Source organism: Struthio camelus, chromosome 1 (assembly GCF_040807025.1).
Source record: "Struthio camelus isolate bStrCam1 chromosome 1, bStrCam1.hap1, whole genome shotgun sequence".
Lineage (NCBI taxonomy): Eukaryota > Metazoa > Chordata > Aves > Struthioniformes > Struthionidae > Struthio > Struthio camelus.
The window spans coordinates 62,310,165-62,326,193 of NC_090942.1; the positions used below are offsets into that span (position 1 = coordinate 62,310,165).

General features: G+C 36.0%; 1 protein-coding gene across 1 annotated transcript in view; it reads left to right on the top strand.

The window, feature by feature from the left end:
- SLC41A2 (solute carrier family 41 member 2) overlaps nt 1-16,029 on the top strand; it is a 59,935-nt gene that overhangs the window by 15,220 nt on the left and 28,686 nt on the right. Inside the window, exons 4-7 of the mRNA XM_068944184.1 lie at nt 2,853-2,924; nt 3,804-3,948; nt 5,871-6,017; nt 15,328-15,475. Of these exons, the coding sequence (XP_068800285.1) occupies nt 2,853-2,924; nt 3,804-3,948; nt 5,871-6,017; nt 15,328-15,475 (512 nt within the window). The remainder of the gene's footprint in view (nt 1-2,852; nt 2,925-3,803; nt 3,949-5,870; nt 6,018-15,327; nt 15,476-16,029) is intronic.

The window sequence follows — 16,029 nt, forward strand, 5'->3', positions numbered from 1 at the left end:
TTTAAAAATGGGTGCTGTATCGTAGTGTATCATTCCTTACTGAAGAATGTTACCAAAAAGCTTGCAATTGGACCTGCAGTTTGCATGCCGCTTCTCTCAGACCTCTATGAAAGAGATTGTTTTGATCTTTGCACTCTTCCCATTGATTTCTTTGACCCCGACTCTCTTTCGCCATTCTGCCTTTGCTCCTGTCGTCCTCATACTTAGTGAAAACTGAAGGAGTATATTCATTTGGGGCATATCTAAATGGTCATTTGAAGAGAGTTACATGATTCACCTTCTCTCCTCTGAGCTAAATTTGCACAAACCAGCTCCCCAGCAAATGCTGTCTCAACACTAAATGCAGGACTGTGCCTGTGTGACTAGCTCTTCCTTTAAGGAGAAAATTTCTAATACGACTTCCGCATTGGAGCTAATTCCTGCCCTTCTGGCTCAGTTAGCTTATAATTGCATCTGAATTTGTAGATGTGCCTATGCTCTTGGGGCTGCAAACTGATTGTCTTTACTCTTTACCCCATTGTAATTATGTAGTCAGCCAGAACATAATGTTTTGTCATTTCAACAAGTTTTTATTCATAATACCTCTGCTTCCAAGTTTTGCCTGATGACTTGGTCTTGTTGCTCAAATTTCTGCTTTAGTTACTGATCTGTTACTGATCACTCTGCAATTTCCTGTCCACTTCCATCTTGGTCCTTTCACTGTGTCTCAAGGCTGTTGTTTTATTCAACTTCACGGTATAGCTTGTACTTTTCTTTGGCATCAGTGTTAATGTAAACAGTTCCTCCTCCCCCCACATTGTGCTGGCATAAATGTATGACATGTGTGTAGGTCAAATGCCCTTTCAAACATATTTCTCTTGTGTATTTTGTATTCTTCAGCTTTGTTCTGTACTTTGGGTCATTCCCATTGTTATTTCAGTTCACACTATTGCCCTATTCCTTTTCCTTTTTTTTTTTTTTTTTAAGAGGAAGAAAAGACAGACACTCATCCAGACACCCCTGTAAACTTTATGCAGACTCCCTTGCTTTGATTGTCTGCTTGTTATCAGTGGCAGGCATTAGCAGTGTGACTTCATAAGCCTTTTCCTTAGGTCCACCTATTCTGTGGTATCACAGTAAACTTGATCTGATTTAATGGAAATCTGTAGCTGGAAGGGAGGGGTCCTGCTCTCTTTCTCCCTTCCAAACCCCAGCAGCATTTGTTCAGTCACTGAAGGATCAGATCATTTTGTTGAAGAAAACCCATCTCTACTTTCCTAAAATAAAGTTTTCCATCAAAGCAGCAAGCAAATCTGTGTTGTCATGCACTTCTAGAGTTGCTAGATCTGATTCAAGAAAGAGAACACGATCTTGCAGTTGATGATAGGGGAGAGAAAAAACTATGCCTTTTGGCAGCAGCTCACTTGCAGGCTGACTTAAGTTTTGCAAGATTACTATTTTAGCAGGGATTGTTTGATAATTTTCAAAAGCTTATCGAAAGGAAAAGAAATGTGGAGCTCTCCATAGCCCATCATTTAGCATGTATATTTAAGAAGGATGCAAAGAAGATTCCTATCTGTACTTCCTTAAATACTGCTCTAGTATTTAAACTTAATGCTTGAATTGATAGAGCTTTGACTGTACTTTGAATACTGTAAAATATTTGTAGTGGAGCTTGAGATAAAGTGTCTTATTAAGTTCCCAAATTTTTAAGTTGGGTATTTCTTTTAACATTTCATTCCTCAGAAAATCACTAAAATCACAATCCATAAAAAAATAGAAAAGAAATGGAAGTATAACCAAGTGAAAGGAAGTCATCAAAAGGGAAAAAGAAAGCACTAAGGCTTTCTGTATTTTGAGAAGTATGGGTTATTTTATAAATTAATATTCCACAGGAAAAAATAAACACGAGTATTTTTGCAAAAAATGTAAGAATTTGTTCAGTTAGCTCAAAAGGAAGTTATTTTAAATATATTCATACTGCAGTGGTACTCATGGTTCTTCAGATTTTGTCCTCTAACTCAAAAAATAAATAAAAGTATGGAATACATTATAAAACAATATGTATGTCCTTTTTCATTTGTTAAAATAATAATAATAACTTGCAGTTTTCTAACTACTGCCGTAGGCCTGGGCTTACATTACTTACAGCATTATAAATCTCTAGTTGTCTTGGTATAAGCCCGAAGTTAGAATACAAAACACTACCAGATGTAGTTTCTGATTTTTGTAAGCACTTGCAAATACATTTTATGTATGCAGGTAGTTTCACTGCAGTCAATTAATACATATGCCGGAAAGTATGTGTGTCCACATATACATATGTCTGTGCATTTCTATACTGGGTCATAGAATTTGGGGCCCATAGAAACAAGTTTAGTCTAAAGTGACTGAACACTGATAAGTTTCCCTTCCAGCCACCGATCTGATCACTGGTGGTGTTCAGAGCTTTCATGGAGTATCAGGTAGCTGGTATACCTTACACGGTAGGCTACTGTTAAACAAGTCACCTATGATGTAAAACTGCATCAAACTTGGCTGTTTTTGGATAGGTAGCATAAGTGCAGTTTTAAATGCTTGACTGGAAAAAAGCGTAGCTTCGTTTTAACTTGCTTTCAAAATGTCTGGCATTAAGTGTTAATTGTTGTAAAAGACTTAAAAGCTATAAAGAATCACATTTCTTATTTACTGTGTATGATCAACAAATTCCCTCACGTATTTTTTGAGTTTGTTAATCTCTATAGATAGGATATAATGTCAACACTTTTTTGGTGACAGTTGAATTATGTGTGGTTTTCTGCCTTGTTAGTGAATTTTCAAAGTAATATCATCTTTAAATCTAAATGTCTTAAATTGTCTGGTATTTTCAACAGGTAAATATTGGGAAAATGGATTCTCCCATTGAGAAATGGAACCTAATAATTGGCAATTTGGCCTTAAAACAGGTAAATGCGATTGACTAGTTTACTTACAAAGCTTAATCAAAGTTATTTAAAATATCCAGCACAAGTTTGGGCAAATGTAGAGACAGAAAATTTTACTGCGAATCTAGCTATACACCACTGGGTCATACTTAAAATATACTGTTCTAGTTCTTTATAATGCCTAGTTCTTTTCTAAAACAATGTGAACTTGTGTTTATCACAAAAGAAGTACAGTATGCTTTGTGACTGTATCAATAGTATTTCCTTTTTGACTTTTAGAGAGAACATTTCTAAGGATAATTAGAGAATAATTTCAGATTTGGCAAAGCCTCTTAAATGTGGCCTCAAATCTTTTCAATACTGTATTTTAATTGGATTCAATATTTAAAGGAAGTATGTGATGGAGCTTTTGGATAATAAACTATATTTTAAATAGCTGGATCGTTTGAGGAAATGAGTGTTCGTTCCCCAAAGCAACTATCTGTTAATCTTAAGATCTATTCCATGCTCATATTTTGTAATGGAACATACAGGTTTCAAAAAAAATATGTGAAGTGTTTATGCTGTGACTTCACTGTTTTAAGTGGCTTAGGAAGCTTTTTAGGCATTTCGACTTAGGCTCCTGGTGATTCCTCAGCTCTTTTCCCTGATTTTACTTTTGTTATTTTTGAATCTCTGAATTACTGGTAAAGCCTTTACTGCCGGCATAGGATTTTTCTTCTTGATCAGCCAGGGGTACCATCTTCTCTGCAGAATGGATGTGCGTGCTCCCTCTACGCTTTGCAAGCAAATGTAGATAGGAGGAAAGAATAACAGGAAATGATTCTGTAGTCCTCTTAAGTCATTTATTTTAAGAGCTGCTCGTTTCTAACAAAACACTTTTACCTGTTTCTTTTCTAGGTTCAGGCAACAGTAGTTGGCTTCCTGGCAGCAGTGGCAGCAGTTATATTGGGCTGGATTCCAGAGGGCAAATACCGCTTTGATCATTCAATCCTTTTGTGTTCTAGCAGTGTAGCAACTGCCTTCATAGCTTCTCTTTTACAAGGTAAAAGAAGTATTTTTGTTGTTTTTTACAGTTACTTTGCTTTCCGTAGGGACAGAGTATTTATGCCACTATTCTTAAAAATTGAAATCCAGTAATGCATAGTCACTAAAACACAGCTGACAGTAGAATACCCTTTTACAATTTCCGTATAGGCCTGAATATTATATCGATCTTCTGTCATATTTTTGAAAGACTTTAATTTACATGACCTCTTGAGCATATCTAAAACAAAAAGCGTTTTTTTAGGTTTTACTGACAAGATGAGAGAAGGCAATTTTTTTCCCCCACTTACTCTACAAAATATTCTCTACAAAATATTCTCAGTACTAGACATGTGGAAATTATTTGTAATTAAGCTCAACTGAGCCTGACGCTAGCGGAATCCAAATTTCCTGATTATCCGTGCTTCTTCCATATTACTTTGTGCTCTGCTTTGTGTCTAAAGTGAACGAACTGGTTTGGTAGTTGAAGGGCATAGACTGGCTCAGAGTCCAAGTTCTCCTCTATAGACAGTATCAATGTGTCTGTCTTGAGCCATATGGTATGGTGAATTTAAGCTTATCCTTCACAATTGTCAGGAAAGATCTAGCCATAAAAGGGTAAGAAAGTACTTAATGGAAAGTAGGGGAAAAAAGGTGCCTCTACTAGTAATGTATTCTTAGTGAAAATACGCAGTTGTTAGTCCTCATAATAGTAAGTCAAGTGAAATGTTTAGCTTCCCTTTTTTACTAACTTGTTATGCTTCCTTATGTGAAAATTGCAAACTGTCTTGACGTTGTTAAGGTTTTGCATGGAATTAGAAACACATTAAGAACACGCACTTTTTTTAGAGACTACAAAGCCATTCAGTTTCATCATGAGGTGGAATTAAGAGCAGCAATAGGATCAGTGAACAGGACTGTGTTCTTTCCACTTGTCATGTATTATCTGGATACGAAGAAAAACCTTTGTTGTATCTGGTGTTGGGCCAGCACAGGAAATTACTTTCTAAGCGTCTAACTCCTACACATGAAACAGGTGCTGTTGAAATATTGTGATCCCATAGGATCATTTCAGTTCTTTCGTTTGAGAATTTTATGGAGTGTAACTTTTTAGGCAGTTTGTCTGAAAGTGAACTCCTAATTTAGCCTACGATAAATAATATTACTTGCTGAAATACCTGAAAATGATAAAAATATTTGTTTTATTTCTGTAAAACAACATGAAGAATAGTGAACACAGTCGAAACTCTAAAGTGTATTATATGATGAGGGGAGAGTGCTTCAAGCACCTGCCAAAGAATACTGTTAATAGCAATATGAATTGTATTTTTAATAGCCACTTGCATTCTATAGGGAAATGCCTCTTAAAAAGAGTGGAAATGTTGCTGTTTATGGAAAAAAGTGGAAACCAATGGCCTCAATTTAAAATGTTTTACTGTGTAGCAAAGTATCATTTTAATATGTTGGCTTATTTTTTATTTAAATTATGATACAGCTTCATGGCTTCTGATGCTAAGTTCATGACTGGAAATCTTGCACAGTTTCAGACATCATAGTATTTAATCTTATGTTGTCTTCCGCCTACGGTAATTAATATAAATTTCAGCCATCTAGAGTTAATAGGGTGTAGAAGTAATACAATGAATATTTTTCCTTCAAGAGATGACTGATTTACAGTTCTAACAGTGAGAATTCTAATCGTAAGCAAAAATAGCTCATTGTACAGAGGATTTTCTTTGCTTGCTATAGTTTTTAAAATACATTACCTTATTTTTAATAATTACTAAAAACTGAAAATGCAGAAATGAGTCAGGTGGGAGGAATGATCATCCTGGGCAAAGGCATAGACTTCTTATTTATCAAGTTTGAAATTACCATTATCTTGGAATTTCCTGAGGGAAAGAGATATGCTTAGCATACTTTCTTCTGTGTTGAATTTAGGAATAATAATGGTTGGAGTTATCGTTGGATCGAAGAAGACCGGTATTAATCCTGACAACGTTGCCACTCCTATAGCAGCAAGTTTTGGAGATCTTATCACTCTTGCTATACTAGCATGGATAAGTCAGGGTCTTTACACTTGCCTTGGTAAGTATGTTTCTTAGTATTTATTTCCCTAGGGAGCTTTTTCTGAGGGGAGGAGGAAGGAGGTTTAGAAAACCTTTTAGTGTAATTGACTTTGTTTTAACTTTTATACCATCAAATGATAAATCTTAGGTTGAAATATTATGCCATGCTTCCCCCCCAAAGATGGTAAAAATCACTAGCCACAGTCTTGGCATGATCTCCTAATATTCTAAACGGTCTCAGAGTACCATAGCAGATCTACATGTGAATTTGAAACTGCAGTTGCTGAATTTTCTCTGCTTTCTGCAGAGGGAAGGGAACTGTCTTCATCCTAGTTTCCTGAATGCCCACCCCTAAATCAAAACAGGGCTTCCCAGAGCCCTGTTGAATTGTTTTTCTTTTGCACTAGGGGGAAGGTGTTGAACTGGCTGTTTTGATCAGCCGTTTTACAGGGGGGTTGTGCTTTGAGAATTTTTTTGGGTAAGGTGTAGTTTTAGATACCACTCAAGAGCATCTTGAGCTGCAACTGTATGTATGCCTGGAAATCAAAATATTTAAGTAATAACAAGAATGTCCGTTAGTATTCAAACAAGAGCGGCCTCGTTCTAGATAGATTTGTGCTTGGTGATTGCTGTGATTTTTAAGAGAGTTACATGAAGACTATTGGGAGTTCCTTCCAATTCCTCTCGTGTTCTTTCCAGCTTCTACTGCAATACCTCCTTTGTCCTCGTTTCCCCTACTCCTACTTCCAATACCAGTTCCCCCAGCCCTTATATATCTCCTGCTTTCCTTGCAGCAGGACACTTCTGTGTCTCCCTCCTGTTCCCTGTGCCCATGCATCATTTTACCAGCTTTACCACTTACCAGCTTTACCAGCATTTCCTTGTGCTTAACAGTAAAGGAAATACCCAGTTCCACCTTCTCCAAATGATGGCTCTCCCCTTTTTTGTTTTCTTTATTTTGTTTTGTCTTATATATTTGGAGAATATATTTCAAACAAATCCGATGACTTAGCTATAGCTTTCTTCAGAACAGCAGTTCTGCCATGAAAAATGAAAAAACAAATAGCCGTTATAATAGCCCCGCAGCAAAGGAGAGGCCTGCCTTGACTACTGACTTTAAGTGGCAATATCTGATCCTGCCTGATTTTGTTTGGCTTCTTGAATACAGTTTTTTTATTGTTTATTCATTTTCCCACTGATAACTGAGGGCCTATGAGCAGAGAAATTACACATAACAGCTCCAAACTAATTTTCTTGTGAATTACTCATATTTTAGTCTGCCTTTCTTCTCTTATGTTAGTAATCTGGATGTTTCTGTAGTCCTTTGAAACTGTTTCTGATTTCCAAGACCTAGATTGTCCAAGTCCTATTCTCTTAAAGAAATAGGGTACTGAAGAAGGTTCATTGTCACAGTGTCTGCTAAAAATGAATATGCTGGTAATTATTAAAAGCATGCTACATTGTAGCTGATGTAGTGAAACGCTGCATTGTCACAGAAGGGCATGTTAGCTTGGAAAATGAGAATGGGGAACTTGAAAATCAATCTTTTTCTTCCATCTCCCCCTCTGATTCCCTATGAGGAAGCAAAAAGTGTGAAAACATTTTCTCTCAGGAGGAACAAAAATGAACGTTCAGAACAATATTTAAAATGACATTGTTGCTATAATTGACTCCTTCAAAAGAATCTATTAAAATATATTTTATTTAAAAATACGTAATTGTAGACAGTTATAGTACAGGCTACCGCAGGCCAAATTTCCTGTTGATCCATCATTGTTTTAATAGTTATGTTAACATCACTACATATATTCTTTATACCTGTACTCATTTTTCAAGTCTTCTTCTCTAAAAATTTGAGCTGTTCTATGTAAGTTACAACATCGATCAGAAAAGGTGTGTAAGTAAAACTCAAACTATCTTGCTGCGACTTGCCATTTTTTTTCCTTATTGTCAACTAGTGATTTTATGTTTTTATATTTAAAAGGTGTTGGCATGATGTCAACTTAAATACCTCAGTGTGCAACACTTATGCGTTTTCAATGTTTACTTTTTTGTTAGAACTTATATTCTACTGTTTATTTCTTAATATAATTCAATGCATATTCTATATTATAGTCTAATAAATAACTTACTACTCAAATGCTTCCTTTAGCTTATAAATTTACAGTGAGAAGCAAATTAGTATAGATTTTTTTTAACCTCCCTTTTTTTTTTCATGATGAGGAAAAGGGAGGACAAGCATCTATTCTCGTGAAATCTGAGGCCTCTAGCTAGTAGTAGGCCTGGGATACTAATTAGAGTTTAGCTGATTAGAGACTGTTAATCTAGATTTATTGCTATATCCAAAAGTATTATTAGAGTAGAAATACTGGTGTCTTATGCTTTTTATAGATTTCAGGTCCCCATAGTTGATATCTTTGATTGGATTTCAGTTTAGAATTGGGATTTATGCTAGCCCATGAAGAGCCAGTGAAGCTGGTATCCTAGCTGGATTAAAGGGAGCAGAGAGCTAGCTAGGATTATTAGGAGATGTGCTAGCTATCTTGGTAGGTGTCGAGCTGGCCGAAGTTGCCCAGGTTGAGTTAGGACTAAGATGAGCTTTATGGTTATAGCTAAAATTTGTTCTAGCCAGGAGTGTGGCTGATTTAAAAACGTTACTGCTGGACTTGAGGCTTTAAGTGTTAACTAGCACGTATCTCAAATGAAGTTTCTTAGAAACCGAAGTTCTAGTAAGTCAAACTTCATTATGATCTTTAAGATTTTGCTGTTATCAACATTGCAATGAGTATGCCAGTGAAGTTGCATTTGTTTCCTAAGTCTTTTCCCTAGAAATACTAGTTTCTTATGTATTTGAATTGTAATGTTGTCTATATAGTTACATAAGTTAAATCTGTAGGGCTCAAAGGCAGTAAATCAGTAATACTGAGGTTTTCTGTTTTTAAACACCTTCCTCTACTCCTTTCCATCTTTTAAATTGTGGCTACAGGCAAAAATTATTTATGTGTATTAGTATGCCATACAACTGAATTTTAATAGTAGCTACATTTGTCTTCACAAATTAACGATGTGTATTATTTCATGACTAGAACTAGGACTGCTTCCTATGTTTTATATAAAATACATATAGTATGTTTCTTATTCTTAAAGAAGTAAATAATTACTATTAATATTTCAGTTTCTCCTAAAACGTTCATCTTTCTTTTTGGAAGAAAAACTTAAGAAACAAAAAGACCCACTCAAACCCGAAAACAGGATGGGAAGAGAAACTTGGACTTTCTTCTTTCTTGCTTTCACACATTTCCAGAAATTTTACATCTCTACTTGCAGATGGCCTAACATATCAGAGAGGAGTAAAAAAAAGTGAGGCCAATTTGAACTGTTCCTTTGCTACTTTTACAGCTATCATGAGCACTTGCATGCATTTCAGCCAGCCATAGCTGCCGAAGAGCATATATGAGTAGGAAAAAGGATTTTGTTGAATACTCCAGTACACTTCCAATTCTCTTTCCAAACGGTCTTTTGAAAATACTTCTCTTTAGCTGATATGTCTAGTTATCTTACTACCTCTAAAATGATTGCTTCTGCTTTCATGTTTTTCAGTATCTTTCTATTACCCTCTCTTAGGAAATAGACTTTCTAAAGTGAAAACATACCACAAAGCCCTTCAAAATATGTATCTTCCGTGATGTATGTATTTGAACCACGAATGATGAATAGAAGTATGATATAGCTTCTATTTGAGAAGAGATTAAATACATTTGTTTTCCTTTACCTCAGGAAAGGCATATAAAGTTCTTATGTTCTTTTTGTCATTTCCTTGCCCTCTCAATATTAGAGTAGCAAGCAGAATGGGAATGTTATAAAGCAACCCCCGGTTTGTGAGCTAGCAGTGAAGGAAGATGAATTCAACTATTTTTCCCTACTGTTTGTTAGGCTAACTACCCAAAATGTGCTGAAACAGAATGTAAGTTGATGGCTCCACTCAGCGTGGGAAGAGTTGCCCTCAGATAGTGAGAGTGGAAGGGGGAAATTATTTGTTACAAGCTTTCTTCCTGTCTTTAAGAAAGCTATATGCCTGTGCTCAGGTTTTGGTTTGAGATGATGCTTCATGGCATACCCAGAAGAGGCAAGGACCAGGACTGAATCACTGCACTTCTAACCCAGGCCAGGGCCAACTCAAGTATGTTGTTTGGCCACCATCACATACACAGTTTTTTTAAGAGTTCTTCTGAGTGTTTCATAAGCAGTGACAAAACCATCTAACGCTGGGGTGTAAATAATAAAGTTAACAGTTACGTCTTTTCAACTCCCTTAAAAGAACCGTATCTGTGCATCTAAATTACTCTGTAAATTGTCTCTGAAGATGATCATTTATAATTTTCTTTACTGAGAGAATTATCATATACAAACCTGACTTGTACTTGTGTCAGTTGAATCCTTTAGGCAACTGGAGGGGGAGTCTTTGATACCCAGTCCCTTAAATGTGTAAGATGCCTAAACCTCTTTCAGATTTTTTACACTATAAAATTACTGGTGCTTAAACGCCTTGTATAATGTTACTATATCTTTTAATACAGTGTAAAATAGTTAATAGCTAGGGGGCTTGTTTTCTGCTGAGGAAAATGTACTTCACGTTTCCTCCACTTCAGCGATTTAAGTAACTACCTGGGTGCAGCATAATCCAGTATGAATGGTGGCCTTTCCATATGGAGCACTAGAGGGCTCCCTAGGACCGTCGTTGGAGCTGGGGCTTGTTCCTCAACCAGGGAAGGTGGTACGCTGTGAAATATGAAGACCCAGTATACTAAATGTGGAGGGTGCATGTTGCTTGGCTTTGTTAGTCATTTGCAATGATCTGAAGACTAGGTTAAAGCCATCCAAAAATAAATGCTTTCCCTCACAGAGCATGTTTTAAATATGTGGGTACGTCTCTCAGGCAGCCTTATATCTTAGTTGAGAGGACAAATTGTGTGATTCCTGATATTATTTCTAGGTTCCTAACTGTTACTTTGAAATATTATGCTTCCAATGTACACAGAATTCCTACCAGAGGCTGCATCGTTTTGAGTGGCACTGCACTGAGCATTAGGTCACAGTAGATACCCTGCATGAGGAGTAAAATGTTAGGCATCTCTTTTCTCTGAACTGGAAGATTGATTGGTATCACAGGTTGCTACAGGAATGAGTGCTTAAAATCATTGAAGGTCTGTTAGAAATTGGTTGAGATCCTTGTCTCTTCCCTCCTCCCCGCTTACTTTTTAATCTAAGGTCACAGTCAAAAGTTCCTTGAAGAGTTGTTGGGGGTTTTTAGAAGCTGATCTTCCTCTGTTGGATGGTACAGCCGCTGCAGCAGAGCCACCAGAAAAGATTTGAGTGAGATTACTTTTACCATACAAGCTAAACACTAGAAAGCTATCAAAAGTGGAGTAAAATAAGCCCTAAAAGGAAAGTCATTTATTCTGTCTTCCCATTCTCCAGCTATTGTAGAATACCTTTTTGTCTTCTTTTGTGGGCTAAATATGAAGAAGATGCCCCACCCTTACTCAAAGATGGATCTCAATGTTAGCATCCTTTTAAATTCTTCTAGTAAGTTGTTCTACTAGTAGCATCACCCATAGCTAAAAAAAGTCCTACATTCTGTTTCCAAGGGTTAGGCTAGAACTGAGTAGTGTCACTGGTCCTGCAGGGCATTGGAGTCCATTATTGGTCACTTGTGACAGATTCTGAGATACGTTTCTAAACTCTTAATTGCTTCTACAGTTCTATTTTTAATTAAACTTTGCCTTAACGCCTGAGTAGGGTGAATTTCACTTGTCCGGTCTAAAGCTTGTAAGCTGACTAATATGTATTTCTGATTTCGATCTGGTTTAGCAGCATGGAGATGATTGGTGGCCTATTAATATTCTTTTATCACTCTCTCTTGCGTTTTTAGAACTAGGAATCCCAATAAAGTATTAATATACTATAGCAGAGTTAAAAAAAAAAAAACATTGAAACTCTTGACTGTATCCTGTCTTCAAAGATGGCCCCCTCCTGAGAACCAAATGGCTTTTGTTCTTTTCAAGAAGTAACTTCTGACACAGTGTTGTAACACAGTGGTAACTTTCATAATCCTGTTTATGCCCAGCTCCATCTACAGCGTTCAGGTATAAAATGTATTTTGTAAGTTTTCTCTGTTAATTTTCTCCAGGGTGAAATTAAGACATTTGTACATATTAAAACATTGAAAAATGTGTCTAAAAAAAGTTTAATAACTCCTCTCACTTACTATTGGCTCAAAGGAACAAAGCTAAGCCATTGCTGAGTAGTCTGGAAAGCCCTATCTTAGTGTCCAGAAAAAACACTGGTTGCATTTTCTTTCATGTCATCATCTTTTATGTCACTATGTACTTTGTTCTTGTTGTTATAAAATAGGTTTTCACCCTCCTGAAAATTTATCTAATTTTTGCTTTGTTTGACGTAAAAATGACAGCTTGTGTCATATTGTGTAGATATATTTTTTTCTTATAGTAGATGCTTTTAGCTAACTTAAAATGTCTTGAAATCAGCTTGGGAAACTATTGAAAATCAGGCATAGGTTAATTGTATTTTCTAAGATTTGTGAAGCTGGCTTGCATCTGGTTATTTGCTGACCGCTTGAAATATTATAGTCCTGTTGCACTGCAGATATAACTTGTATTTATTTTGGCTGTACATCATGAATCATTTTACACTAGCTGAGATTGTCTTCTCATAATTTTTCTTTCCTTTTTTTTTTTATCTTGTCACAAAACATTTCTGTGGCAGAATCTCACATGTCTATGTATATCTCAAATTTTATATTTTACATAATTACTATTTATGAAGAAGTTACTTTATTAAATAACCCTCGGTTAGCATTGTTTATATAATTGCCCTGGTTGGTATGAAGGTTCATTTGTTGAACTGGTTTCTATTAGATCCCTGTTTTTTGGGGGTTTTTTTGTTTGTTTTTCCTAGAGGAAAGAAATTGTACAATATATTTCACTTTGGGTAAAAGAATACTTATTTTTAGTGTTCTTTATAGTTCTTGGACTGTATTCCTGGATTACTTCTCCAGCCTTGGACACTGGTGCAGATGGTTAAATACTCCCTTTTCTCATGATCACATTCCAACAAGTTTTTTAAATTGTTAATGAGACTAGAAATCATAGAAAAAACATATTTTTTGAACTTTTAATTTCCTTTCCTATATTGGTAGAAATCCTGTAATAAAGAGTACAGTGGGCTAGTTGTTGATGTAGTACAAGTGAGAGACTTTCAAAAATTAGTGATTAATTAGGATAATACTTTTTCTCTGCTGCTCAACATTGCATCTGTATTTTGCTTTTGAATGTCTTTTCCAATAGAGGATCCTTGCAGACCAGCAGACTTTATCTTCTAGTAAAATTGGCAGCCTCTCCAGAAATGTAGCAAAGACTTGAAACTTCATAATATGAAGATGATTTCATTGTTTTCTGCCTTTTTCTGTTTTATTAACTATACTACATTAGAACTATCCTCTCATTCTGACCTTTAAATCAGTTGTTGGGGATCTGGTACATGCTAATGCCTCCCCTTATTTCCGTGTGACAGGAACAGACAGAAAGGGAGAAACAATAAGCAGCAGGAATACAGTATGATTAACTTCTCAGAAAGAAAGAAAAAAAAGAGAACACCTTATTGCATCAAAGATTTAAGTAAACAGATGGAGAATGAGTGATTTCTTCGCATGTGACCATTTTTGGTTTACACAGGGATCTTTCTTCTTTGCAAGTGGAGGGAGGAATGAGTTTACCTGGGTAAAAAGTAGTGATCCACAAGACCAAAAAGGGTTCAAGAACTTTACATCAGTTCATTTTTGTCTTTTTTATCAAGTTTGATAAAACTATAATTACCTAAAAAAGGAATCATGTATTGTGTGCACTCTTTTGAGTGAGACCTTTTCACAGTAGGCCTATCTTCCTCCTCTTAGTTCACAGGAAGAGGAGAAAAGAAGGAAAAAGAAGCACCACAAAAGAGGAGGGGGATAATATATTTTACAATAGTTAGAAAAAGAAGGGAAAAAAATGACTTTTGGGCTTCATCTGATTCTTATTCAGATAGCTCTCTCGTTTTAGCTCACACAATGGAAGTAATCTCACTATCTTTTCTGCTGACTTTGAGGCAGAGGTTGTACCAGCCAAGGCAGAAGGATAGTAACTTCTAAAGACTCTACAGCAATTCTTCCAGGTGTAATTTTAGCTGTTCCCCCTTCCTCCACCAAGATAGCACCAAAGTAGTAGTCGCTTGAATTTGCAGCCTTTCTAATAACCCATAGTGCTTGGGTGAGATTACTTTTATATATACTTTGTATTACTCTTTGTTGGAGTGTTTATATGTACTACAGAACTGATATTTTAAAATATATTTTGCATTAAGATTTGTTTAAGTTGTGCATGTTTAGGCAAAATTTCACTATTAAGTACTACTGCCACATTTCTCATAAAAATATGTAGAAGTGGGGTATTTGTATAGTTAATACATACTTGCTATTGAAATAGATTTTCCATTATTTACCTCACTGTTTAATTAGGAAGTCCTGAGTCAGTGGGATAGCTTCTGAGTGAATGGGACTGTAAGACCAAACTAACTTGTGAAGAAAATAGTATTCTTTTGGCAGAGGCAGCCATTCGCATTAGCAGTTCTGCTTTATGATGGTACTCCCTTACTGGTATTTGCAACTGTCTGCCTATGAAATGTGATGCAATTTTGTTGGACAGGTGCAAGCAGCAGAATTGTGGCTGTGAATTACACTTTTTATGAAAAAATTGAGCCACTCATATAAATGTTTCAGTACTCTGCTCAGAAAACCCTTGCATGAATGGCAAGATATATCTAATGTTACACGTTGTGGTCGTATCACTTTAGATACGCTTTTTCTGGGAAGATTACTATATTATCTGTGCTTTAAGAAGAAGGCGGTTTGTACATAAACAAAAATTTGTTTTCTGTACATTCAGTTCCCTTTTTTAGGAGACATGTAACAAAAAGATGTTCTATATTCCACACTTTCTTGCATATTTTATCATATAAAATCATATAAAAATTCTCTGCAAGAATTCCTACTTTGCACATGTTGTTCTGTCACAGAGAAGATGGGAGAGAGTCATCACAGATGACAGATGTCAACCATGTTGTTTAATACAGTAGTTGAAAATTTAGGTACAACAATGGTAAACACTATTAAAATTCCTCTATTGCATAAGGTGGAATATAATCTATGTTAGAGTTCTAAATTAGGTGGGAAAACTGATAGGAGTGTCTTTTTTTTTTCTTTATTACTATTTTAGAGACATATTACTATGTATCTCCTTTGGTTGGTGCCTTTTTTTTGGCTCTGACTCCTATGGGGATTGTCATAGCTGCCAAACACCCAGCAACCAGAACTGTTCTCCATTCAGGATGGGAGCCTGTTATAACTGCTATGATTATAAGCAGGTAAGTCTATTTGTCTTGCTTTGTCTAGATAGTCACCCTGTTTCTCTGTATATCGTATTTAACTCCTAATTGTGTTTAAAAGAAACGTTTAAGGACTCTCTGGAGTGTGGAGCGCAGATAAACATTAATCTTCAAAAAAGTCGGAAATTATGAAGTTTAGTTCCAGGTAGGAATGAGTGGGGGAGCTAGCAGTAGCCTGTGCAAGTGACTGAACAGAGTAGCACCGTCTCGGATGAAGGAAATGTTGAGCTGTTAATCTCTTGCAGTTTTAAGTCAAGACCACATGCTGATCTAAGAGATGTGATTTAGTCAAATGAAAGTCATGAGTCTTAAAAGTTGAGTGCTTGAAATTCTATGGTCTTTGGTATACAAAACAATTTTAGTATATAAATCAGTAACTATATCAAGACAAAGAACAAAGAGCATGCCATTGTTTGTGCTACATTCAATAGACTTGCAAGACGAATGGTTGACTGACTTCAGTTGTGGTCTCTGTGGGGAAGGTTAGCCTCCGTAAGCTTTGGGGCTTTAACTGTAACATAAAACAAGATGCA